This window comes from Tamandua tetradactyla, chromosome 19 (genome assembly GCF_023851605.1).
Source record: "Tamandua tetradactyla isolate mTamTet1 chromosome 19, mTamTet1.pri, whole genome shotgun sequence".
Lineage (NCBI taxonomy): Eukaryota > Metazoa > Chordata > Mammalia > Pilosa > Myrmecophagidae > Tamandua > Tamandua tetradactyla.
In genome coordinates this window covers 40,711,325-40,738,976 of record NC_135345.1, presented here as the reverse complement: position 1 = coordinate 40,738,976, position 27,652 = coordinate 40,711,325, and the positions used below count along the sequence as shown (strand labels likewise).

At 33.1% G+C, this 27,652-nt stretch overlaps 1 protein-coding gene and 1 long non-coding RNA gene across 9 annotated transcripts in view; one reads left to right on the top strand and one right to left on the bottom strand.

Moving 5' to 3' along the window:
* The window catches only part of LOC143663148 (uncharacterized), an 85,810-nt gene extending 61,160 nt beyond the window's left edge, over window positions 1-24,650 (top strand). Inside the window, exon 5 of the long non-coding RNA XR_013165832.1 lies at window positions 23,795-24,650. This is a non-coding gene — a long non-coding RNA (uncharacterized LOC143663148). The remainder of the gene's footprint in view (window positions 1-23,794) is intronic.
* KLHL5 (kelch like family member 5) overlaps window positions 1-27,652 on the bottom strand; it is a 97,275-nt gene that overhangs the window by 42,017 nt on the left and 27,606 nt on the right. For all 8 annotated transcript variants that reach the window (XM_077136623.1, XM_077136621.1, XM_077136620.1 and 5 more), the window contains 4 exons: window positions 26,091-26,273; window positions 19,945-20,081; window positions 19,213-19,409; window positions 14,514-14,726 (listed from right to left, as the gene is read on the bottom strand). In XM_077136623.1, coding sequence (XP_076992738.1) covers window positions 14,514-14,726; window positions 19,213-19,409; window positions 19,945-20,081; window positions 26,091-26,233 — 690 coding nt within the window. In that variant the 5' untranslated portion in view covers window positions 26,234-26,273. The remainder of the gene's footprint in view (window positions 1-14,513; window positions 14,727-19,212; window positions 19,410-19,944; window positions 20,082-26,090; window positions 26,274-27,652) is intronic.

The window sequence follows — 27,652 nt, the reverse complement described above, 5'->3', positions numbered from 1 at the left end:
GTGAGAGTTTTTCGTAATACACACACAACACACACATATACTAATGCTTTGTCTTTCTACTATATTTTCTACATACATCCTTTGTCCATTGAATGTTGTTTCATAATAATTCTGCCATATAGGTTTCATTTTTAGGATTCACATATGTCTTTCTTTTCTAGTCCTGGTTGGAAAGTCTCTTTTGTTCCAACTTATAGATATAGACCCCTAGATTATTTTACAAGATTTTATTGCTATATTTCCTTCATTCAGGCAAGCCATTGTTCCATATAAAATTAATTTTTATATAGAATATGAATGGAGGAACATTTTAGTTGTTTTCCAGATAGATAGTCAAGTTCTGTACTAACACCATTTATTAAATAATCCTCCCTCTTCAACTGAATTGAACCTTGGTCAGATATTACACTCTCAATAGATCTCAGAGTATAAAGGACTATTTTTGGATTCTTTATTCTGATATCATATTCAATTTCCTTCTATTCTGATACCATATTTAATTATAATGTCCAGCATTGTATAATATGGTAAATCTACCCTCATTGTTCTTTTTCATTGTTTTCTTGGCTATTATGGGTCTTCTATTTTCCATATAAATTTAACTAAATTTATCCAATTCCTTGTCATCATCCTAATCCTGTTCAGATATTATAAGAAACTGCATTAAATATACTTACTAATTTGGGGAGAATTGATATTTTATGATATTAAGTCTTTCTGTTCAAGAAACCTTTGCATTTATTGTATAGTTTTGTTCATATAGAATTATGCCTTTCTTTTATTAAATATATTCCTACATATTTTATTATTTTTACTACTATTATAAATGGATTTTAAAATTTCCATTTATGTATTTTTTTAGCTAGAGGAGAGAAAATTACTGATTCTTACATATTTGTATTATATCATACTGCTTTACCACACTCTTGTTAAGCTTAGCTCTCATGCATACAATCATAATCATCAAAAAATGCGGATAGTTTTACATCTTTTTTTCTAATGTGTATGCCAACTATTTCATTTTATTTTATTACTGCAACTGTTAATTAATTATGGTGATACAGAGTATCCCTGTTTCTGATTTTAATGGATAATATTTTAGTGTTTTAAAATTTAGGATAACAGCTGCTGTAAGATTTTACCCAACTTTATTATATTTAGGTAGTTTCATTCTCTTCCTATTTTACTTTAGAGTTTAAAGTTAATAATGGTTGCTAAATTTTTCCAGATATCCTTTAATCACCCTACTGATATGATCAAAGGCAACGATTTCCTTTATACAATAATATCCTGATAAACAACCATTCTCATATCCCTAGAAAAAGTCCTTCCTGGTCATAGAGCTATCCTTTGTCATACACTGCTGGGCTTGTCTTTAATAATATATATTTTTTACAATTTTATCAAGGTATATTTTAAATATCATATAATTCTTTTGATCATTTGGTATAATTTTTAGTAAATTTACCAGGTTGTTCAATCATCACCATAATCAGATTTAGCATATTTTCTCCACCCTAATTAGATCCCTCATGCCTGTTAACCCCCATTCCCATTCCTTATTCCAGGCAAGCACTCATCTGTTACATATTCATCTTATCTGGACATTTAATAAAATTTAATCATATAACATGGAGTCTCCTGTACCTTGCTTCTTTTACTTGGCATGTTTACCAGGGTCATGCATGTCAAAGCATGTATCATACTTCATTCCTTATTATTGCTGAATAATATTTCATTATATGGTCATACCAAATTTTGTCTATCCATTCACCAGTTGATGGTTACTGGGGTTGTTTTCAGCTTTTGGCTACTATGAATAATACTGTTAAGAACATTTATATATTTATTGGTTATCTTTCCTTGGGAATAATGAAATTAGCTAAAATCGAGAGTGTTGTTAGACTGTGGACTTTGGGCATTACATATGATGCCTAATGAATACAGGTGGCTGAAGGATGCACTGGTTGAGAATTAAATTGGTGAAAGATGCTATATACTTATGACTGAATACTGTACTGCTACAAAAAAGGAAGAAGTCATGATGCATGCAACAATGTGAATGAACCTGTGGGACATTTGGTGAGGCAAAATAAGCCAGAACGAAAGAACAATTATTGTATGGTCTTCTTTAGAAAACACATATAAGAAGATGGGTTTAGATTATAAGCTCTTACAGCAGACACATTTAGTCTGTGGTGGTAATTATTACTTTTGAATTTTGAGATGCTGCTTTATGTATCTATAACCTGGTATTTAGAGATAAGAATGAAGCCAATCAGGTAAGGATTAAGGTAATTCAGAACACAGGGGTAAGGAAGACATTGTCTATACTTTAGAACTGCACCTACTCTTTGAGACCAAAGGAAGAAAGATTTATTTTGTCCAGAACCTAAATTTTCTGTGGCACATAATCTAATTCAACCTGCCTGGACAGCTCATTTGAACAACTGAAACACAGGGAGCCCAGAATAAGAATGAGGGCCTTTAATCCTGTAATGCCTGGATACATCCTAGAATATATTAAGCAGATAATCAAAAAGTATTGGCAAAGTACCTTGAGGGATGGGAGAAAAAATATGGAACTGTTAAACTTTACCATGAGGGAATCCCCTGATACTGTGTCAAACATTAGGGACAACCAAATCAAAAGGCCAAGCCCTTGATGATGAGGCTTACTCTTGTGAAGCTTATGTAGGTAGCCGAGAAGCTTAGCCTATGTAGGAGTAACTTCTGGAGGACCTCTTTTGTGCTCAGATGTGGCCTCACTCTCTCTAAGCCCAACTCTGTAAGTGAAATCGTTGCTCTCCCCACTACATGTGACATCCAGGGGTGAAAGTCTCCCTGGTCACATGGGAGATGACTCCCAGGGATGAGTCCGGCCCTGGCACCGTGGGATCAACAATCCCATCCTGACCAAAAGGGAGAAAAGAAGTATAACTAATAAAATCAGTGGCAGAGAGAGTTCAAATAGAGTCAAGAAGCTACTCTGGAGGTTGCTCTTATACAAGCTTCAGTTAGACATTGCTACCTATTATAACTTGCCAAACCTGAACCAAAACCTTCCTGCCAATCCTAAAGAACACCTAGAGCAATATATAAAATGCTTCAAAGGTTCCATGTACTAGGGTAACTTTCCAGAAACCTACAACCTCCAGATGGGTTCCTGGACCAGATAAATCCTGAAACCTAGAGGGCCCAGCCTCTCCAGAACATCAGCTAGTTCCATCTCCCTACGCCATATTATTGAGAGCCCCTTCCAACATGAAAAAGTTAGAATGACCATAGCCCAAATAGCCCTAAAGAGTAGGAAAGAAAGATCAAAGGGGATGGTGGAGTTATACAGAGAAGAAGGGTTTATCAAATGAATATGATTGCTGAATCATTACATTGATATTTCTTTTAGTCTCCAGATCTTAGAGCAGCTCAAAGTAAAAACCTAAAATTGTGAAACTGTAACCCATACCAAACTCAGAAATATGTTCTACAACTAACTGTTGTGCTGTACTTTGAAATTTATTGCTTTTTTAAAATATATATTATTTTTCACAAAAAGAAAAAAAAGTATCGTGATGCTAAAAAAAATATTCCTTCTCGCCTCCTATATTCTGGAGTAGTTAAAAGGAAAAATCTGAGATGATGGTATGGTAACCCATGACAAACTCTGGGATCTGTCCTCTAAATACTTGTTGAATAGTGCTTTGAAAACTATTGCTTTTTTCTTTCTTTGCTTTGTATATATGTTATATTATACGATAAAAAAAATTTTAAAAAAAAAAGAACATTTGTATGTAAGTTTTTGTGTGGGGATATGTTTCCATTTCTCCTGGATTGATAGCTAGGAGTAGAATTGCTGGATACTATAGTAAATGTATGTTTAACTTTTTAAGAAACTGCCAAACTATTTTCCAAAGTGTCTGCAGCATTTTACATTCCCATCAGTAATATATGAGGATTCTCATTTCTCAACATCCTAATAACAACTGTTATATCCTTCTTTTTAGTTTAGCCATTTGAGTTGATACAGTTTTAATGTAGTTAAATGTGTTTTAATTTGCATTTACCTAATGATTAATGATGAGAATCTTTCCATGTGCAAATTAGTCTTGACAATTCTTTATAATTTTACTTGTAAGTTCTGAAGAAAGATTTATCTACAATTTTCCTTTTCTGTACCATATTTATCAAGTTTTGGTATTAAAGTTATTTTATCTTCTTAAAATAAATGGAAACTTTTCCTCATTGGACTAGAATAATTAAATAGCTTTAGAATTGCAAATTTCAGCTGCAACCCTGGGCCTGGTGTCTAATCACATTTCCAATCCTTTCTATGATACTTAAATCTTCCCCTTTTTCCTGGGTCAGTTTTAGAAATTTATAATTTGTTAGGAAATAATCCATCCCCTCTAAATTTTAAAAATTGATTTCATACAGTTTCTTTAATATAATTCCTCATCCTTACTCTTTTCTATTTTTGCTCACAGTTTTAATTTATCAAGCTTATGATGGTTTTATTTATTTTATTGGTTTTGAATCCAAAATTTCATATAATATTAATCTTACCTGTTGGTATTCAGTAATGTGACTTGAGAGAGATTTTACTTTTTTTTTTGCATGGGTAGGCACTGGGAAATGAACCTGAGTCTCTGGCATGGCAGGCAAGAACTATGCCTGCTGAGCCACCGTGGCCTGCCCTTAAGAGAAATTTTAGTGCAAAGATAGTCTGTCTTTGAAAAGATGGAACATAAGAGGATTAAAGTTATAGTTCTTGGAGTTTTGGCTTATCTTGTGTACTAACTAGGAACTAATCCTAGAATGGTATGTACTGACAGAGTATTCCACATTTAGGGGGAAGTATCTCTCTCTCTGCTGGGGGGAAGATGGAAGTGGTATGTTCTATGTTGGGACTAGAGCTTTCCTCTACATTTCCTCCTTTATTTCTTATCTTAGTTTTTACTTTTCCTTTTCAATTTTTCCTTTCATATAGGCTTAGTCATTTATCAATGGTTGTTTATCCTCGATTTCAGGCATTTGTTTATATTTTAAGAATAGAAATGAAACACAAAGATGAAGAAATAATGAAGTCAAAGACTTTTCTACAAATATTATTAACGGGCTTGACAGATCCTGACAGTTAATTCTAACTCATATCAGTTAAGTTTTACAATCGCTTTATTTTCTTAAAATAGTTATTATTTGGATCTATCAAAAGAATTGATCAAAATATTAGTAATTCAAGGACACCAATGTCCTATAAAAATTCTGGTCAAAACTCAGTTGCAAGGAAAAATATCATGATATCATTACTCAAAATTGAGCTGTTTCACTTTATTGTTAGTGTAATCAACAGTGCTGAACTGAATGAATGTGGTTGAAATGGGAAGTTTAGATTCATGTATGTCACTAGAAGGAAAATGAGAGGTTAAAACATGAGATTGTATAACACAGGGAAGCTTGAGGTGGAAGATTAACAGTACAAATAAAAAAAGTTATTTCAGGAACTAGAACAAATGTATGACACTATTAGAAGAAGTTAATAATAGAGTGGTCTATGAGGAAAAATGAACTTATTGTAAATTAGGAAAGTAATATTTTAATATTCTTTCATAAACAGTAACAAATGTACCACACCAATGTTAGTGGTCAATAATAGGGGAGGATAAAGGATATGGGATATATTGGGTTTTCTTTTCTTTTTTTTTTTTTGAGTAATGAAAAGTTAATTGTAGTGAGGAATACACAACTATATGATGATACTGTGAACAACTGATTGTATACTTTGGATGGATTGTATGGTATGTGAATATATCTCAATAAAATTGCATTTAAAAAAAAGATTAAACAGAGTTACCATATGACCAAGGAATTCTACAGCTAGATATGTATACCAGGAGAAATTGAAAACATATGTCCACACAAAAACTTATAAATATATCTTCATATGAGCATTATTCATAATAGCCAAAAAACTGAAACAACTCCAGTGCCCATCAACTGATAAATAGATAAATAAGACATACAATGAAATATTATTTGCCAATAAAAAGAAATGAAGTACTGATAAATGCTCAACATGAATGAGCATGTTGAGGTTCATTTCAAGGTTCATTTCAGGGTCTTGTGTGTTCAAAGCCTTATTGCCTATGATTAAGTAAGGGAATCATGTGGTATTCCCTTTCCGTTCAAAGGGAAACATTATACTACTCTGTTTGGGCTATTCTCCAGACATTTAGTTCTAGAAGACCACCTTGATTCCTATCAGTTCCATGTTCAGGAAAGCATATGCCTTCCTCTACTCAAAAGAGGGAAAAAATAAGTAAATATAATGAAGATGCTGTCCTAGCTAGTGAAAGAGGCTACTCACAAACACCACCGTTTATTTAAAATATCCAGAATAGACACATCCATAGAGAAAGAAAGCAGATTGATTAGTGGTTGCCTAGAGCTGGGAAGGAAACAGGGAATGACTGCAGATAGGTTTCTTTTCATGTTAATGAAAATGATCTTAAATTTATTGTGGTGATGGTTGCACAATATTGTGAATATACTAAAACCACTGAACTGCACATATTAAATGGGTGCACTCTATTGTATGTGAATTATAACTCAATAGAGCTGTTTTTTTAAAAAATTAAGCTATTTGAATCAGTGTCCTTTTGTTGAAAGCACCTATGTAATCAGATTATTGCACTGGATAAATGTGCCAATTATTGTATTCACTATAATAAATGTTCCTTAAATTATTATGAAATGTGTGCCATTTTTCAAACATTTGGAATTTAGCAAAACATATTTTGCCAAACTTTTTGAAAGCCCATATGCACTTTCAAATAAATGTTTTAAAAATTAATTGTGTTAGTCAAAGAAAAAGTATCTTTTAAATTTTTACTGTTAGTCAAGGACTTTGTTAACTAGAGATTTTAGAAATTTGAGCCACTAGTAATCTGGGAGGGCAAAGGCTTTACATGAAATTATATTATGATGGAGTGTTAATTTTTCATTTTAGACTTTGAAGCCAGAATATTTCTGGCTAACCAGGGTTAAATTTGAATAATATATATACCTCTTGTTCCCAACCACAATTTCCTAGATCCAAAAAAAGAGAGTTCTAGAGTGTGATCATTAAAAAAGAAATATGTTCTTGGACATACTCAACAAAATTCTGTAAATCAATCAAGCAAGGATAAAAGCACAGGTTACAAAGTGGTCCAACTTGCTCTAGATATGTTTAAGTTCAAATTAAATTTTCATTTAAAATTCTATTAATTTGCACACTAAAGCAACAATCAAGTAATTCTTATAACAAATGCTTTTCCAAAGAAAATAATCCTATTTAGAAAGTTTAATAAAGTGGGAAATACTATGCTGAAACTGGTTATTCTGATTTTCATTTAAAAGAACTGAAATGTTTTTCATCATAAATTGAGATTTGTGGAATTATCAAAACCATACAGAAAATTTCCCAGGTCAAAGAATAAAACCTTAACTGAAGCATAATAAAAACCATCAAGCTTTTAAAATGAGGAATTATTCTGTAGATAGTTCAAATTTTTCTTATATTCAACTATTAAAATTTAATTAATAATTGTAAGTATATAATCAACAAATGTATTATACTTAATAGTTAACAATGATCAAAGATAATTTAAAATACCTCAAAAATCCATTATTAAACAAACATAAATGTTTATATGTTTAATGTTTTACTAAAGCTAGGACAGCATCTTCATTTTATTTACTTATTTTTTCCCCTCTTTTGAGTAGAGGAAGGCATATGCTTTCCTGAACATGGAACTGATAGGAATCAAGGTGGTCTTCTAGAACTAAATGTCTGGAGAATAGCCCAAACAGAGTAGTATAATGTTTCCCTTTGGATGGAAAGGGAATACCACATGATTCCCTTACTTTATCATAGGCAATAAGACTTTGAACACACAAGACCCTGAGATTACTGGGAAGAAAAGCCAACTTCACCTTATCAGAGCCCTTGGAAAGGTAGCTTACTGGTCCATAGGGCTGCCAAATCCCCTTTCAAATACATAGAGAAAATGGATGAAGATTTAGTGGGAGTACAGTGTACAAGGATCCCATGTTTCTTCAATTGGAATATACTGCTTTACATTCTATTTGGTTTTTAAAAAATGGCAAATAATTATATAGTCCACAGTTCTGAAAATATAAGATTACGTTTTGATAATAGAAGAGAAGGAGGACTCTCTAACAAAGTCACTGTAAAAGACAGTTTGCAGTATTTGGAAACCAAGCACAGCATGCCAAAGGCAAAAAAGCCAAATTGGATATTAAGTCCAGGACCTATGCCAGAGTGTAAATTCTAGCATTATTTATTCCATAGATTTTCTATGTACACAAACCATAGTTATAATTGCTATAGAAACAACAAATGAATATGCATTTAATTGGCTCATTTTGATTAATCTTAATGTTTAGATTACTTCTGTTATCTATAATTACTTCAGTCCTTTCTAAATAAAAATAAATGTGAAAAAAATTGTAGGAAGTAAAGTCTCAGGGGCCTTAGTTGTAAGTGCAATTTGAAATAAAATATATTTCCTAGTATGCTGAGTCTCTATATTTTATGAATAAATGGGATTAATTATGTTGAAGAATGAAGAAGAAAACAACAGACGAAAGCATAAAGCCAATTATTCCAAGAATCAGATTACTCAAATGGATGGTAGTAGTAATCATTCAAAAAAATAATTTGGGAGGCACTGAGAAAGAACTACAAAATACATACTCTCATATACTCCACATTTTAGGTAGATACTACGTGCCTCCTCTACCATAAAAGAATGGCAAATTACTAAAATGAAAGCATTTAAAAAATACGAGGAAAGCTTCCAATTTGTAAATGTTTATCTTCATTCACATACTTATGTGCCAAATGAATATTTCTCTAAAACCTCCTCCCAAAATACTGTCTAACGTAAAAGATAAATGTGAGTTATTTATGAATTCTATAGATTTAAAAAATACATTTTGGTGCAAAAAAAACATGAAGATTGGAAGAATTGTAAAGGCAAATACTGACCTTCTTTCTTTTTTTTTTTTGGAGAGCATGGTCCAGGAATCGAACCCGGGTCTCCCGCATGTAAGCATTCTACCACTGAACCACCTGTGCACCCTATATTTCTTACTTTTAATAGAAAAGAATAATGATAACTAAGAACAAAATAATGAAGACCACCAATATACTTGTATTATGTGCTAGCCATTGGGAACATAAAGAATTTAGGTGTCAAAATCTTTTAAACATTAGGGTGCACGGGTGGTTCAGTGGCAGAATGTTCGCCTTTTCCAGTTTGGCAGGTCCTCAGGAAGCTAACTATAGAATTGCCATATGACCTGGCAATACCATTGTTAGGTATCTACTCAGGGGACATGAGGGAAAGAATACAAATGGACATTTGCACACCAATGTATATAGCAGCATTATTTACAATTGCAAAGGGATGGAGACAGCCAAAATGTCCATCAACAGATGAGCGGCTAAACAAGCTGTGGTATATACATATGATGGCATATTATCCAGCTATAAGACAGAATAAAATTACGACTTATGTAACAACATGTATGATCTTAAGGACATTATGCTGAATGAGATTAGCCAGAAACAAAAGGACAAATACTGTATTGTCTCACTGATATGAACTAACATTAATGAATGAACTTGGAGAATTTCAGTTAAGAACAGAGACAAACAGGAGATAGAAATAGGATAGATATTGGGTAATTGGAACTGAAGGGATACAGATTGTACAACGGGACAGACTATAAAAATTCAGAAATGGATAGCACAATACTACCTAACTGTAATACAATAATGTTAGAACACTGAATGAAGCTGAATGTGAGAATGATAGAGGGAGGAGGCCTGGGGGCACAAAGGAAATCAGAAGGAAAGATATACGATAAAGACTGAGATGGTATAATCTAGGAATGCCTAGAGTGTATAATGATAGTAACTAAATGTACAAATTTAAAAACGTTTTTGCATGAGGAAGAACAAAGGAATGTCAATACTGCAGGCCATTAAAAATAGATAGTAACTAATCTTTTAAGATTTTAACTTATGTATGAGACAAAGCAAAAAATGCTTATTTGTTACGAAATTTGTATTTTGACTAGTGCGGTTCCTAATATAACTTATGTGGACAGCTTAATTGAACACCATAAGTACATGGAACCTTGGGTAGGGCATGAGATTTTGTAGGTTTTCCAGAGTGATGCTCAGATAAATCCCAGAGTGATTTAACAATGAATAAAAGCATTTGCAAAGTCCCTTTGGGGGAATGGTGAGAAAGGGGGAAAATCCACTTCCTCAAGTGGAGAATCCTTGATATTCTCACAAGCAGTGGGGACAACCAAAGCAATAGGCTGAGTCCCCATTCTTGGGGGTTGTTCATATGAAACTTAACCCTGAAAAGGATACGCTAAGCCTACTTAAAATTAGGCCTAAGAGTCACCCCCAAGAGAACCTCTTTTGTTGCTCAGAGGTGGCCTCTCTCTCTCAGCCAACACAACAAGCAAACTCACTGCCCTCCCCCTCTCTACGTGGGACATGACTCCCAGGGGTGTGGACCTTCCTGGCAACGTGGGACAGAAATCCTAGAATGAGCTGAGACTCAGCATCAAGGGATTGAGAAACCTTCTCGATCAAAAGGGGGAAGAGTGAAATGAGACAAAATAAAGTATCAATGGCTGAGAGATTCCAAACAGAGTCGAGAGGATATCCTGGAGGTTATTCTTACACATTAAATAGATATCACCTTGTTAGTCAAGACATAACAGAGAGGCTGGAGGGAACTGCCTGAAAATGTAGAGCTGTATTCCAGTAGCCATGTTTCTTGAAGGCGACTATATAATGATATAGCTTTCACAATGTGACTATGTGATTGTGAAAACCCTTGTGTCTGATGCTCCTTTTATCTACCTATTCAATAGACGAGTAAAACATATGGATTAAAAATAAATAATAAGGGAAACAAATGTTCAAATAAATTTAGTAGATTGAAATGCTAGTGATTAATGAAAGGGAGGGGTAAGGGGTATGGTATGTATGATTTTTTTTCTGTTTTCTTTTTATTTCTTTTTCTGAATTGATGCAAATATTCTAAGAAATGATCATGATGATGAATATACAACTATGTGATGATATTGTAAATTACTTATTACATATATGAGAATGGAATGATCATATGGTAAGAATGTTCGTGTTTGTTTGTTGCTATGTTTTAAAAAAATTTAAAAATTAAAAAAAAAAAAAGAATGCTCAGCTTTCATGCAGGAGACCTGGGTTCAATTCCCAGATCATGCGCCCCCCCCAAAAAAGCAAACAAACAATAATCTTTTAAATAATGATATTTTCCCTAGTATTTCTATTCACATTGTTTAAAATTTGATCAAATTGTTGTTTGAATGCTTTCAAAAGTTAAAAGAAGGTTATTATAAATGCTTGTCTTTTGCAATATTCAGAGTTTAAAAAAGCCACACTAAAATGATCATTTGGTAGAGACTACAATTATATGTATTATTTCCTACATCTTTTTTAGGGTTGACGGAGGGAATTAGTACAATAAGATTATTATAACTAAGTTGAATCCCTTCTAGTAAGGCTAAATAGAATGTTTTACATTAACAGTGCAGAGTAAAACATTTCGGTGGCTATCACTGGAAAAGGAACTACTCCACAAAAGTAAATTTTCCAGGTAATGGAACCTAATGCCAATTTTTAAAATATTAGTCATTGATCATTTGATAGTTATTAGACAATTTTAGTAATTGTCATATTTTCCTGCCTTTTAAAATAGAACATACAGAATATAATCCAGCATTTTCTTGATGATTTCCAGAGTCTGTTCCAAAATTTCAACAATATGATAACTCTAATTTTGTAACCATGCCTTTCACTTTTAGCAAGCAAAAAACCCTGCCATTATTTCTAAATTTAACAAGACTGCAAAGTTGCGTTATCTTTGTTGGAAAGAAAAATGTTACCCAGAGAGGTGAAATAACTGGCTTAAAGTATACAGGGCAATGTGGCTCCTATCCCCATCACTCCACTGAAAACCATTAGGCTATGACAATGGTCCTCAAACTTGAGCATGAATCAGCATCACGTGAGGGCTTATAAAAGCAATTTGCTAGGTCCCATCTCCAGGGTTTCAGACTCAGTAGGTAAGGGGTGGAGCCTAATAATGTACATTTCAAACAAGTTCCCAGATGGTGGTGGACCAATTTACCATCCTTATCTTATTTGTCTTCTCTGAAACATGTGATACTGTTAAAACGTCCTCCATCTTAAATTGAATTCTATTTTTAATAGCACTTCAGATATTTAACCACGTTTGGAAACTATTTTAGTGTTTTCCAGGGTTCCACCCCTAGCTCTCTTCTGTTCTCCTTGGCCAGTATCACTCTTTTTCTCATGGCTTCAACAAACTAAAAAAGTAGTTTACAAAATTTCTTCTTAGACTCTAAGAGGATTCAAGATACCAAGAGCTCAGATAATTTGATTCTCCTACTTCTACACTACCCCTAAATCATCTCTTCTTCCTGCATTTCTTAATTGATAGCATCTTCATGAGCTGTTGCACAAATCACAATCATTCTGGGCCCCTTTTTTTTTCATATCTCCCACCATTAAATCAGTCATTATGTTATATCAATTTGATCTCCTAAATAGCTCTCAAATCCTTAATTTCTCTTTACCTCGACTGCAAGAGAGTGCCTAATTCACTCCTCATCTGAATTCCAATAGCCTTTTAATGGGTTTCTAGGTTCAACACCTTTAATCCATTCTCTACAAGGCAGTTATAGTGATCTTTCTAAAATAAAATTAAAATGATGCCATTCCCTTGTTTAAAATCCCTTAGTGCACTTTCTCATTGCTTTTAGGATAGAATCCAAACTTCTTGGTATGAACAGAAAGGTTCTTCATGTTCTGGTCTGTTTCCCTCTCCAGCCTCATCTTTTAACACTATCTTTTTTTTATTTTTGCACTCTACTAGACAACCTATCTTCAAATTCCAGAGCATGATTTACTTGATAATGATTCAGTACCTACGTACAATATCCAATCTTTCCTGGACCATCATTCCCTCTCTTCTTTGGGTGACTAACTCATGATGCAGATCCAGTCATAACTTTCAGAAGTTCTCCCTGCTTCCCACCATCAGTCTGGGTGAACCTTCTATTATTTTCATAATACCATGTTCATATATCTAGCACAGCTTTCATCTTATTAAGTTGTAATCATTGATATATTTTAAAATTTATTTCTTATTCCACCTGATATCACTTCTTCCCAGGAAAAATTTTATAAATAATATGTTCAAGGGACAGAACTTTTTGTAGGTTCAAGTTCTACCTCTGCCACTTATTACTTCTATGATGTTAGCCAAGAAGCAAAGCCAAATAAAACTATAATACAGAAAGATAGAAATTTATGCAATCACTTTGTGATTTTAAATATATGGTTTTGCCTTTTTGGTCTGTTACTGTTGGACTAATTGATCTTCAAAGTGCCTTTTAACTCTAAGACCTTATGGCACAGTTATCCAAAGTATCCTGAATAACATAAATTTTTCTGATAGTCATGTAAATATAGTATAAATATTTAAGACTGCAGGACTCAAGTAAATTGTCAGTTTACTTAAGAGCACAGATTCTTTTCAAAGTCTATACGATTTTTCAGATTTCATTTTCTTTCATCTAGAAAAGAATAAGAAATAAAACTCTGCCAGGTAGCAGTAAACATATAACTCCCTTTTTAAAGTCTGATATCAAGAGAAACATTTTAAGTTATTTTTCCAGAATTGCCATCATTTCATACAGTTTTATGCCCATGAATATTCGACCTCTGAAGAGGGGAGTCCTTCTTATAAAGCATCTTATAAAATATTCCACTGATTTGTATAAGGTACAGAGCAAACTTTCATGTACAACAGCAGGACATAATACATACTCCTCAAAATAAATGCAAATAAGATAACATTCATGACACTTTACAGCAAAAACAGAAAACAATTTGACCTTGCAAAAAACAACTACCTCTATACAGCACAACAGTCCAGTATTTAGTGGGTACTTTATGAACATATGGTAAATGAATTAATCTAATTTCTGGCTCCTAGAGTCCAGTGTTCCTTTTACTAGCATTTACTAATTATCCTCCAATTGCTTGGATAGGTTTGCTGCTGAGTTGAACAAAATTTCTATCCCCAAATCAACATTATTATGAAGCAGTTCAGGTAGCCAGAACATAAATAGAACTTTTTTTTATTCTACTTTGAAAAGAACATAAATAGAATTTTTAGTGCTCCATATTTTTACCTATGCATTTCATATATATATATAATTACCTTACTGGATAGAACAGGCAAAGAAGAAAGTTAACCTATAGATATATACAAATTAATGTAATTAGCATAAAGTGAATGCTTAAATGTTAAAATGATAACATTGATTTAAAATAATCAAAAATGGTTTACCTGTGGTGCAAGAAGAGGTAACCTAATATAAGCTAAAAGTTTACTGAGCTCTTTCCGTCTCTGTTCCAAATCATGACGGACCCAAGTAAGAAGTGCATTCAATATTGTCTCTTCATTAGGAATATTCATGTCATCACTGGCCAAGAGCTTTGCGATTTCAGTGGCTGGTAACAATACAAATTCCTGGTTTCTAATTACTTCCATGAAATGCTCCTAGAGGAAGAAATAGCACACAAACAATATTGTTCCTTTTGGCCATAATAATTTATTTAAAGGAAAATAAAAGTGTTTTGAATTTGATGCCAAAATGCAATTTTCATTTTAGATTTGTCTTACAGTGAATTTTTGCTTGCTAGGAAAGAAACAGTGAAAAATGCAATTATGTTGTTGAACTAGCTATGTAAGTAGAATTAAGTGTTCTATCACTATCATTTTAAAAATGGATTTGGAACATTTAGATATTGCTTTGCCCAAGTTAGGGAATAATTTTGGCACATCTTTCAAAGGAAGATAGAAAAAATGAATTAGACACTGAAATATACAGTACTCTAATATCAGAGGATAGTTTGGATTCATGGTTGCTAAAGAATTTAAGCAACAGTAGAGCCAAATACCAGGGTGCTCTTTGAAGTTATTTCTCTTATCAAGAAATGGCCTCCAGACTGGCTTGACTTTCTAGGACCATTCTGGATCACAGAAATCTCAGAGCTTGCCCAGAAAAAGTATACGTCCTTAGGTCTTTCCTGGAGTCAAATTGGCCTTTGAAGTGTTTAATGCTATTTGAAAGACTATCCATGGTTTTGGTCTGTTCTGAGAATTTTTAATTCTTCTAACCTGCTTTATGTACAAAACTCTTTTGGTCTCATAAGAAAAAGAACTGAAGCAAAAAGGTGGCCTGGAAAAGAATGGGACTCTAAGACCTTAGGCTGAAGATTACTCAGTCATGGCATCAGTCTAGAATCAAGTCCCTATTGAAATGGTAGACACAAATGCCCTTAGTATGAGACGACAATATTTACTTGGCTATTACACTAAACCTTCCGGTATGCAAGGTCTTAATGAATAGATATTTTATATAATTATAGTATAAATGCAAGTGCTAGACATATTGGCCCTTAATGTTTTTCTTATATTTCTTAATGTACTGCCTCGGTATGTAGAGTTTTCATAAAGTAGCGAAGGCTGTTTAAATTGAAACTGGAGATAAGGACTACCAATAACTATCTGCTATATTAAAAATGAAAATTATGCTTTCTATGGAGTCTGCAGCCACCCAGGTTAGGTACTGATCTACAATATATGTATCAAGTTGACTCTCCTTTCATTGGAAATTCTTAAGAGGAAATCATACATGAATAATTAATTAAATTCAATTGCTTCAATTCATCATTATTTGATAAAGATGCTCAAATGAGCCTATTTTAAATGACTGATTATCATTTTCAGAAATATATTTTAATAAAACCTCAGTGCTAAAATGGCTTCACACAAATGGTTCTACTTAATTGTATACTGACATTCTAAAATGATTTGGTAACACATAGCAAGAGCTATAAAAATGCTAAAGCCTTCAACCTAGGTATCCCTTTATTAGTTTAATCCCTAATAAATAATTCACAAGGGAGAAGAAAGCTAAATTCATAAAGTTACTTCTCTCTGTATGATTTACAATAGTAAAAAAAATGGAAAATAGCCTAAATATCCAATAATCGGGGTTATAAATCAATGGATGATTAAGCAGGCATTAAAAATCTTAAGGACAAAGATCATATAGCCACATGGAAAGATAGTTATAAAAGAGTTATGAGATTCTGAAGAAACAGAAATCATATACATTTTCAATTGCTCAAAGGTACAGTGTAGAGTATAATCAACATTTTTATACAACCTTGATATAAAACTATTGCTATACCATCAAATGGCATTAATGAAATTTCATCAGTGAGAAAAAGACTATTTCAGAACAATACCCATTCCATTCTAGGGCAATTTATATAAACTGAAAATTGAGTTGCAATAACTTACCAAAAAACTACTGGACTCAATTTTAAATACAAAATTGTTTTCAAAAGTATTAGTTTGATTTTGTAGTGGTTATTTTAGCAGAATTAAATGTTGTTTTTTTTTAAGTTTTCCAGATCTAGAACAAAATTCAATTTTTTAAATTAAATGTTTATGGGAAGAGGGGAGCCTGGAAGGTTACTGCTTAATGGGTACAGAGTTTCTGTTTGGGTTGATGAAAATTCTTGGAAATATGATAGTGGTGATGGCTGTACAACTCTGAATTGTACACGTAAAAATGGTTTAAATGGCAAATTTTATGTTACATATATTTTACCACAATTAAAAGAGAAAAGGCAAAAAGAGTGGGTGGGTAAATCTCTTTAGGAGCAACAGTATAAATAAATATGAAAAAAGAAGACATGGACCCTGCCTGCTGGATCTGCACTGCCAGAGAAGGTAGAATTACAAACCACGAAAAGTACCCTAAAGAAAAATAAATATAACTCTTTGAGAAAACAAATGAGCTGGCCAACCATGAGAGTTAACAAAAGCTTCCCTGAAGAAATGAGATTTAAGCTGAGTTCTAAGGAACGTAGGTGTTAGCTGATGGGGCAAGGGTGGCTGACCAAGGTTGGGGAGAGGAGAACATTTTAGATGAAGGAGACAGACTGCACTTCCAAAAGCAGTAAGGCTTCTGGCAGTGGGCAGCATTCGAGGCAGCCAAAGAAGGTCAGTGAGGCTGAAAGGTAGAGTCTTCAACTGTATTGTATATAAGGTATATTTCAATGAAGCTGATAAAAAACTAAATGTTTTTGTTTCATAAATCCATAATGACATTAAATAGTGGTAATGATATAACCAGTTAGGTTTTTTAAGAGGTTAAATGACTTGTTGCAGGTCACATTCAGTGGTAGTCAGAATAAGAACAAAAGTTTCCAGGTTCCAGGAGCACAAGAAGGAAAACATCATCCTTCCTGCTTGTATTCATGCAGAACCAGGGAATATCCCAAGTACACATACCATTTACTGACTATGACAATTGAACTCGCTGATGTAGTATTATGCTTATTTCATATTTTAAATCCATTTCATGAAACAAATAGTTATCATGCAATCAAACACTTGGTAGCATTGTGCCCTTTCCCCCTTTGGAATAGTTTTAAAAAGCAAATTAAATTACTGAGGGATTTATTTTAATTGAAGATTAAATTTTGCTATACATTTGCATTCAGTTCCCATAGCAACAATTCAAATCAGACAATCTGCCTGTAAATTACTTATTATTATTAGAATTCAATTTCATGTCTTTGTTGAAACTGAATAATGTCAAATAATGGCCATGAGAAAAAAACTTACTACAACTAATTAGCTATTGGCTTTAAAAACATATAGCTAATTTAAATTTAATTCATGTCTAAGCCTTAAAGAAGTAATTGTGTCTCTACACTAAATAACAGGAGTGACCTAAATGCATACTAATATTTTCATGTGAATAAAATTCCTTCCTAAGAAATAGATACTTACATTATGAACCAATTGCAAAGAAAAAAAAGTCTAAATTTATTTTACTTGTTTACAAAATTTCACCTAATTCCAGAAAGTATTGAAACTACTAGGTGTAAGGTTAAAATGAGGACTCTACAAAGGGCAGAGGCTGAGGGGAAAAAGTCTTTCAAGAGGTTATCCTAATGCCATGCCAGGTCTCTATTTTATAGTTCTGTCACAGGTGAATATTTTCTCTGAGGCCCTGGAACCATCATAAGCAAGAAACATTCCGAGAAGTGATTACACCACAGGGAGGAAAAACCAGTCATAAAGAGTATGCTTTTCTATGAGCACTTTTGTTCACTCACAAATATCCACAGTGTTAGAGTAAATCTATATAATGATATAATTTACTAACTGGGCATAGTATGTGAAAATCACTGTTTTAAGTGCTAAACTTTCTTTCTTCTCTTAGAAGCTGCACTGTCCTAACCGATGTATTTAAAGCAATAATCTTCAATCATTGTCCAGTGTGTGACGACCTGCTATAGTGCGCACGATGGTCAGTCCTTTGAAGTCCATACACTCTCCCTTCCTCTACCCTCCTACTACGACCAAAGGTTGGTCCCAACAAGATGCCCTCAACATGCACTTATTAATCTATCCATCACTCTTTAGGCTCTTAGATCAGAAGCCCTTTATAATTTATTTTGAGCAGTTTGCTTCAAAAAATAAAACTTAGTTCTACATGCTATAAACATCCCCTTACATACAATCAGATATATCTATCCTTAATAAAAAGCCCGTCTTTCATCCTCTTGTCTTCTGTACTGTACTAATAAAATACAGCCACTATCACCGATTTCTATCAGCAATCATGGACAATTCTGAAATTTAAATGTGCTAAAAACAAAATGTTTGGGAAGCTCTGCTTTAAAAAGCAGGAGGTCTGAAAATCTTGAATGGAATAGTTTCAGGCCACTGTTCTGTTTCCTAGTAACCATAATAACCTACAACTTGACTAGTCTATACAGGAGAAATATTATTTGGTGTTTTTCTTTCATAACAGTGAAAATGTGATACGCTAGATAGTGAACCTGAACTTCAAGGCATGTGGCAGAACCCATGGGAAAAAAGCAATACATAGATAAGCTTGCAACCAGGAATATGGCAAAGAGAATATGCCTTCTAGCTTTTAAAAGATACATACCATAGTATAATTGTGCGCCACTTTATGTAAATCTGTACAACCTTGTGCATCAGCAAAAGAACGGATTCCAAGACAGTTGGATGGGTGAAGCTGTTTCATTAAAAACTTACAGCATGCTTCTACAACCTGTGAAAGCTGAAGAAGGCAAGCTGTAGATAACAGGCACTCAATATTATCTTCCTTTAATTCAAGGCGGCCTTAATGATAAAAAGAAATTCCATTAGCTGTGGAACTATATGAACCTTAGTTTAAAATAACTGATGTTAACAGTAACATTTCTAAATAAGAGTTTGTTACATGTAGTCCAGACTTAGATGGTTTAAGACATTCCATAAAGAAAAAAAAGTATTGAATATGTTTAAAAAAAAGCAAACTATTATTTACAACTTCTACTAAAATAAAAAACCTAATGGCTTATTTTCAGAATTTTAAATGATAGATTAATTAGTAACATATCTATCATACATAACTTTCAAAGCATAACAATTCAAAAATATTGTGTAAATCGTCTACTTATTATATTAACATTTTAAAATACCATTCATAAGCTTAATTACAATAACCAGTGAAAAGGTTTCAGTATGGAGATTTTAACCTATAGAGGTTAAATCACTAGGGGTGGTGATTAGAATAATGTCATCTGTGGCATGTTCTATTACTAGTAGAAATCTGAAACCTAATAATACAATGTAAATCTAAAAGGTTATTAATATATATTCTCAGATTTATTACCTGTATATGCATACTGAATCAAAGACCATAGCGAATTTGGTTCTACACCTTCCATTTTTATTTCTTCTTGTCTTGCTTCCCTGACATCATTAGTAAACATGGCAGCAAAATAATCTGAGACAGAGGACAGCACCAATCTGAGAACATATTATCGAAAGGGGAAAAAAAAATCAATGACTATATTAAAGTTGATGTACATTAATAAACACTTCTTTTATTTTCAATTTGCTATATAGAAAGTACAGTACTGGGAAATACATTTAAAGTTTGACAAATTGCTTTTGTTCTACTATCTCTCCTTGAATAATAAATTACCATTACTGAAAATTTATCTGCTGAGGTAAATGATTTATCTGTTTACTACTCAAATATTGCTTTATAATATCCAGGAAAAAAAATCTATAACCATAGGGTATTAAATCAACTATATATGTAAAAAGGAAAAAAATGTGAAGGTTTTTTTCTGTTTATCCTTTTGAAAATAACCTGTTAGTTATTTAAGATCTAATCACAACAATAATAAATATATAGAACCATTTGAGAATAGTTTTATCAAGTTAATATTTTTATAACATTTCTATTATTATAACATGTACATAATGTATTTTGTTTCAAAATTATATTCGTTATAATGATACTACAAACTATAATATTTTGTTATAATAATACAGTATAGCATTTATTCGCTATATCTCTGTCCAAATTTTTTATATTTACACATAAACAAGAATAGGTTATGAATATATATATTTTTGGAACACAGGTTTTTCACTTACTGTCTTAAAGATATTTCCATGCCAACATACAGATTTACTTTAGTCCTTTTTTTAAATAAATAAAAATTATAGATACAGATAATAGTTGATGACCCCTTTGCGTCGTTCTCTAATTCTGTTCTCCTCCCTCCCCAGGAGTAGTACTGCTGAGTCATAAGGTTACCAAATTACTCTCCAGGTTACTGTACTAATTTACCCCCCCCACCAGCACTGAATAAGTGTTAACATTTCCAGACAGTACTGTCTGATGTTAAAAATTTTAGCCATCTGCAAGGTGTTAAAAAGGATTTCATTGTTTTAATTCATTCACCTGACTGCTAGTGAGATTGAGAATTTTTGAAATGTTTATTGGCCATTCAGTCTTCTTCTGAGAGTTGCCTATTCATTCCATTCATTCATTCACTCATTGAACAAATATTAATGTGCATCTAATAAGTAGTGGGCTGTGTTCTAGATACTTGAGATATATTGGTATATAAAATAGGTCAAAAATCCCTTCTCTTATGTTATATTGTCTTTTATTCTTGAGAGGAGGGGGACAGACAATAAATAAATAGTAGAAGTAAATTCCATAGTATACTAACAGGTGATACATGCCATGGGAGCTTGGAGTAAAGGAAATGGGGTTATAGTGTGAGTTTAAATAAGTGATCTGGTTGGAAGGTGAAACTTGGCCAAAGACTTGAAGGATGTGCAGAAGTCAGTCATGTAGGTATCTGGGGAAGAGCCAATGCAAAAGCCCACAGGCAGAAGGAGCGTGACTGATATGTACTGTGCAAAGAACTACAAGAGGGTCTGAAGGCTCAAGTAAAGTGAGGAGGGAAGTGGGCCAGAACATTAAAAAGTTAACAGCAGACTAGATCACAGGCCATTCTGAGGACTTTGGCTTTCACACTCAGTGAAATGAGGAGCCACTGAAAGATTTGAGCAGAGGAACAACCAGATCTGAGTTCCATTTTCAAGGATCACTCAGGTAACTGACTTGTAAATAGAATGTAGGGGAAAAGACTGGAAGCAGGAGACCAGTTAGAAGGCTCTGGTAGTAATCTAATGGAGGTGGTGTTGGTTCACATCAGTGCAGTACTACTGGAGGTGAAGAAGCAGTGTGATTCAAGGGGAATTTCCTGACAGATCAGATGTGGGTTATAAGACAAAAAGAGAAGCTGAGGATGATGCAAAGAGTTTAGACCTGACAACTGACAGGGAAGACCAGGGTGAAGGCTGATAAGAGAAGAGTAATAGTTCAGCTTTAGATATATTAAATAAAGATGTTGATTTGATGTCCAAGTGGAGATGCTGAGTAAGCAGTGCAGTATAAAGTCTTAACTTCAGAAGAGAGTTTCCTAATTTTCAATAGTACTATTTGTCTTTTTCTTATTCATTGGTATGCATTCTTTAAATATTTTGGACACTGGTATTTTAATCAGTTAAATTGGCTGCAAATATCTTCTTAAGTCTGCAGCTTGTTTTTCTTTTTTTTTTTTTACATGGGCAAGCAATGGGAAATGAACCCAGGTCTCTGGCACGGCAGGTGAGAATTCTGCCACTGAGTCACCACGGCACCACCCTGTCTTTTCATTTTAATATAGTCTTTTTTGATACAAAATATTTCAGTTTTAAAATATAAATTTTTCTAATTCTGTAAGGTTTATATGGTTTGTGTCTTATTTAAGAAATACTTTTCTAAATATTCTTCTATATTTTCTTCTGAAAGTTTTGTCTTTCAAATTTAGATCTTCAGTTTATTCTGAATTAATTATGTACATGGTGTGAGGTAAGGCTCTCATTTTTATTTTTTCCCTCATGAAGAGCCAGTTATTTCAGAATTGTATAATAAAGAATTCATTTTCCCCCACATTTTGCTTCCATACACAATCCCCAAGATATGGAATACAGCTCTTTTAATACTGGAAATGTGGCAAAAGTAAACAATCTGGTTCCATATTAATATTTTTAACTTATAATTTATACATTATATTGTATAATAATAAAAAATAGACAAAAAATTCCAAAGAACAGTACCTCTGAATTGTTACTCTGTACCTCTGAATTGTTACTCTGTTGATATAAATCGGACAATTTGAGAGGTTTTATTTGGGGTTGATATAGAAACTAAAATTAAATAATGATCTCTGATTAATCTAATTGAAGCAAGCGCCAACAAAATTAAATTTCATTATGCCCTGCTTTATATCCAGACAATAAACATTTTATCTTGTGATCCTATTTCATTCAATGCAAGAAATGAGAACATTAGTATAGTCAAATTGTTTTTATTAAGACTTTTTTTGCATCTGCAATATAATTTAGCCTATTGGCTTGAAAGAATTATCTGGGAGTTATAAAACATATTTGCAGGAAATAATTATAAATTCATAAAAATACATATAGTTATTCTTCATTGAAATTACAAATGACATAACCATTACTTTTGTTTTGCTTTCTTTATTCTTCCCAAAGCTATACTGAATATTTCTGAGTAAAGAGAAAGCAGTTCAATCTGCTTTTCTCTTAGCAATTGTTGGTTTATACAATAAAGAAAATTATTTTAGATTGTTTCTGATTCAAATTTTTTAAATTTACTTTTTCATACTAATAGCAGTTGCCATTTACTAGGGTTCCACTGTGAACTAGTCACTGTAAGCACATTCTATGTATCATTTCTGATCCTTACAGGAACCCTTAAGGCAGATGAGAAACATCATAGATAACTTGCACATAGTTATCTATGTACATAGTTAAACTAGTACAGCAGAGTTACATCTTTTTCAGGGGTTATATTCTAGAATCACAGATAGGGCAAAACTGCATCTAGTCAAAATTATTCAAAAATTTAAGGTGCCATATTGGAGATTGCCATTCAATCTCAATTTGTCTTATATAAGCAATATTTTTCTATAGCATTGGAAGAGATAACTTATTTCTTTGTTTTAGGAATTAGAAGTAGTTGGCTTAGTTTAGATGCCAAGAAAAATAAGTTGCTTTAAATATTAGAATCATATTTAGCAAAGTGAGATGCACACACAATGAAAGGCGTTCAGCAACTGAGACTCCTGACCTTACTGTCTTTGCAGGGACTAATCATTGAATGGAATGAGGAGCTGAAGTGCCCATCATATTTACATTCTGTCTCTCACTCTCTTCATCGTTCTCTCTTTTCCCACTCGAGTTAAAAAACACACTATGATGCAATTCCATTAAAAGTAATTGTGCTAAGACTCAAAGCCTGTGCAAAAAAAAAAAAAAGTCTACTTCTTACCCTAGACCATGCTGCATCTCCAAAGCAAGTGTAATGGGTTGAACGGTGGCCCCCAAAAGCCCTAACCCTTGGAACCTGTGAATGTGATCTGATCTGGAAAAAGGGTCTTTGCAGGTGTGATTAAGTTAAGGATCTTGAGATGAGATCATCATGGATTATCCCGGAAGGTCCTAACTCCAAAGGTTAGTATCCTTATAAGAGACTCACAGAGGAAAGACACAAAGGGAGGAGGAGGAGATGGTCATGTGAAGATGGAGACAGGTTGACGTACTGCAAGCGCTACCAGAAGCTGAGAGAAGCAGGGAAGATTCTCCCTTATGGCCTATGGAGGGAGGCTGGCCCTGGTGAGATGTTGATTTTGGACTTCTGGCCTCCAGAATGGTAAGATAAATTTCTACTGTTTTAAGTCACCAAATTTGTGGTAATATGTTACAGCAATCTCAGAAAACTAATACAGCAAGTCAAAGTGTAACTATATTACCACTTTATTCCTTTATAGACTAGGCATCTGTTTTCTACAAATATAATTATAGCCCGGGAGTTTGTTTTTTTTACCAAGGTAACTATTGTAGTGAACTTTCACTAAAATTAAAGAAAAAGGAATTGTGCTTTTTATATAGAAAATTCAAGTAAGCAACAAGAGACAGGAGATTTTTACATAATGTGCTTCTTCAGGCAAGTACTCCATTCTCTCTTTATTTTCATTCAACAAGTATTTACTGAGCACTACGGTGTCTCAAGGGACAAAAAGCAATCACAATGATATGTGACATTTTCACATTTATATTTTCACATAATCCCTCTGGAAAAGAGGCAGGCAAGGGATAAAGTAGCCTAAACTAGTGAAAATGCCTTTCAGTAGGGGATTAATGAAATAAAGTACAGCATATCTACAGAAGAAATACCGTACAACAATTAAGAAGAAAAAAGCAGAACTGTATTTACTAGCATATTCAAACTTCCAAGATTTAATATGAAATGAAAATGACAAATTTCAAAAGTTTATATGTGATTATATTTTTTAAAAATTTTAATTAAATAATTATATGTAACAATGCAATTATATATAGTTTTTATTAGGCTTCCACATAGAAAAAATCTATATAAATTTAAAATGCAAGGTTAACAGGGATATATTAGTCGTTATCACATTGGATGCTAAAGGCTAAGGTATTAAAAGATAATAGCACCAGGTTTCCAATTTGGGTAATAAAATGATACCGTACACTGAGAGAATATAGAAATAAAAGATTGGTAAGATAATGAGTCCACATTTGGAAATACAGAATTTGAGGTCCTTTTATGAAATTCAAGTTGAAATATTTTGTCTCATAAACCCATGCTCCTAACATGCACTTTTTGTCCCAGCATAGTACCTCAATAAGTGTTTTCTTATTTAATCATTGAGAACTATAAAACCAAGTATCATTCTTCTTAATGAATTTACTTCTACTTTGGGGGTTAAAAAACCTTTGGGACAGAATGTTAATTAGTTTTGGAGGGCATAAAAAACCTTTGGGGTCACAGTGGTGATTACTAATGTACAGTTTAATATAAAATTATCAGAAGGAAAATAATAAATTGTTCTTTATTGAACAGCTCTCTTTGCTTACATCAAGAAATAATACTTAAAAAAATAATTGTGTTACAGGCTTTTGTTTCCTAGCAGCACTGCTTTTCATACCTCTTGGGATAGATGTGACTGTTCCAAAACTCTTAAGAATCTTAGCCACTCTACTCCACCAGCTTTTTGTTTCTAAATACCCACAATCTCTAATTTCCATTTAGCTTAAAGTTACCTAATAGGTAGAATGTGGCAAAAAACAAAACAAAACAAAATGAAAAAACAATGCTGCTTATAGTAGGTAAAATCTATGCCAAACAATACTGACTGCTCTGAGGCTTGTGCTTTATTTTTGTGCAGAGGGAAAAAGATCTTTTATAGCGACACTTAGTAAATAAATATGCACTGTTTTCTTTGTAGGAATGCCATGAAATAGCTCTTTGCAAGGCATTCCATCATAACAGTCAATTGGAATGAATTACCTCAACATATAGAACTAAATTATCAAGAAAATATTTCACACACATAGATACTTAGAAGGTGTTACCTGTGAGCTGGAATTCTGCGATCACCAGCAACCAGAATTACATCACACAACTGTTTATGTCTCAAGTAGTTTTCCATTTTTTTAAATGTCTGCTCAGCATGATTTAAGGCCTGGAAAAATTCATCTGATGAACATGCCTCCATAGTATGGCAGGATGATAATGTCTGACTGCTATTGGAAGTCCTGAAAATAAACAGAACACTATTTGAAACACCACCATCATATTAAAAGGATCTTTCTTGTGAAGTCATTTTAAAGCCTGCAAATGTAATACAAGTAATCACTGTCACCAGCCAATATTAATTTATAATCATACATCATATTTTTGCCTTTAAAATCAATGATGGCTCTAGTCATATGTCTGTCATATAAATATTGTGAGTGAATATGACATCTAGCTGCTAGTTAATAAGCTACACATTTTCTTTGTAGACCCTATCCTGTCCTCTGATCAACACATTTCCACTGAAGAAGAGCCGCCCTCTGTTCATGTTGATAGCTATACCACTTAGCACTATATTTAAGGGCCTAAGAGATCATTCTGTTTCATCTTTGAAAACAGGAAAGTAATTAAATTCAGGCCACACTTTATTTAAAAATAGGTTATGTCCACAGTTCATTTATAAAATAACTGTTTGGAATATAGAATACATTGCCACAAAAACAGTTTTATAGATAATTTATTTGATTCCCTCAAAAGCTCAGGTAACCTATAACTTATATTACAGGCTAAAACAATTTGATGGCCTAATCCAAGAGTCTAAAATATTACTTGAAATTCACAATTTAAAATTTTCGAATATAGTTTTATATTTTCATTTGGTTTACTGATGGAATTGGTGAAAAGGTAAAAAGGTTAAGAGTTAGAAGAGAGTTCTGAGAATACACTCCTATACATCTTCCCTTTGGGACCACTTGAATCAAGTAATCAACATCTGATGGTTATTATGCAATGAGCTGCAAAACAGCCAACTGTGCCATAACTTAGCTCTCATTTTGCATCAGATCCACTTTTAAGATATTATGATTCTGACATGCTTTATTGTAGCAAGCACTCATATTTTCTTAATGCAACTGTCTTAATCTTATCAAAAAAGGAAAAGTCATCAGACCTCTTAATTTTAATGTAAAAAGAACTGAAACTAAAGGAGACTAAGTGCCTTGCCAAGAGTCGTAAAGTTGGTTCATAGCAGAAACAGCGCTTTGAATGAACAATGAACAGTTTAATATAAAATTATCAGAAAGAAAATAATAAATTGTTCTTTATTAAACAGCTCTCTTTGCTTATGTCAAGAAATAATACTTAAAAAAATAATACTTTGTGTTAAAGGCTTTTGTTTCCTAGCATCACTGCTTTTCATACTTCTTGGGATAGCCCTAGCTATATTTCAAGTGCTCAATAGCCACACAGGGCTAGTGGCTACCAAACTGAACAGTGCAGATATGGAACATTTCTATCATTGCAGACAGTTCTATCATTGCACAGTCCTGTCCAGAGAGTCCCACAGATCTGGTTCAAATCTCTCTGTGCCACTTACTATGTATCACTTGGATGCGTTATT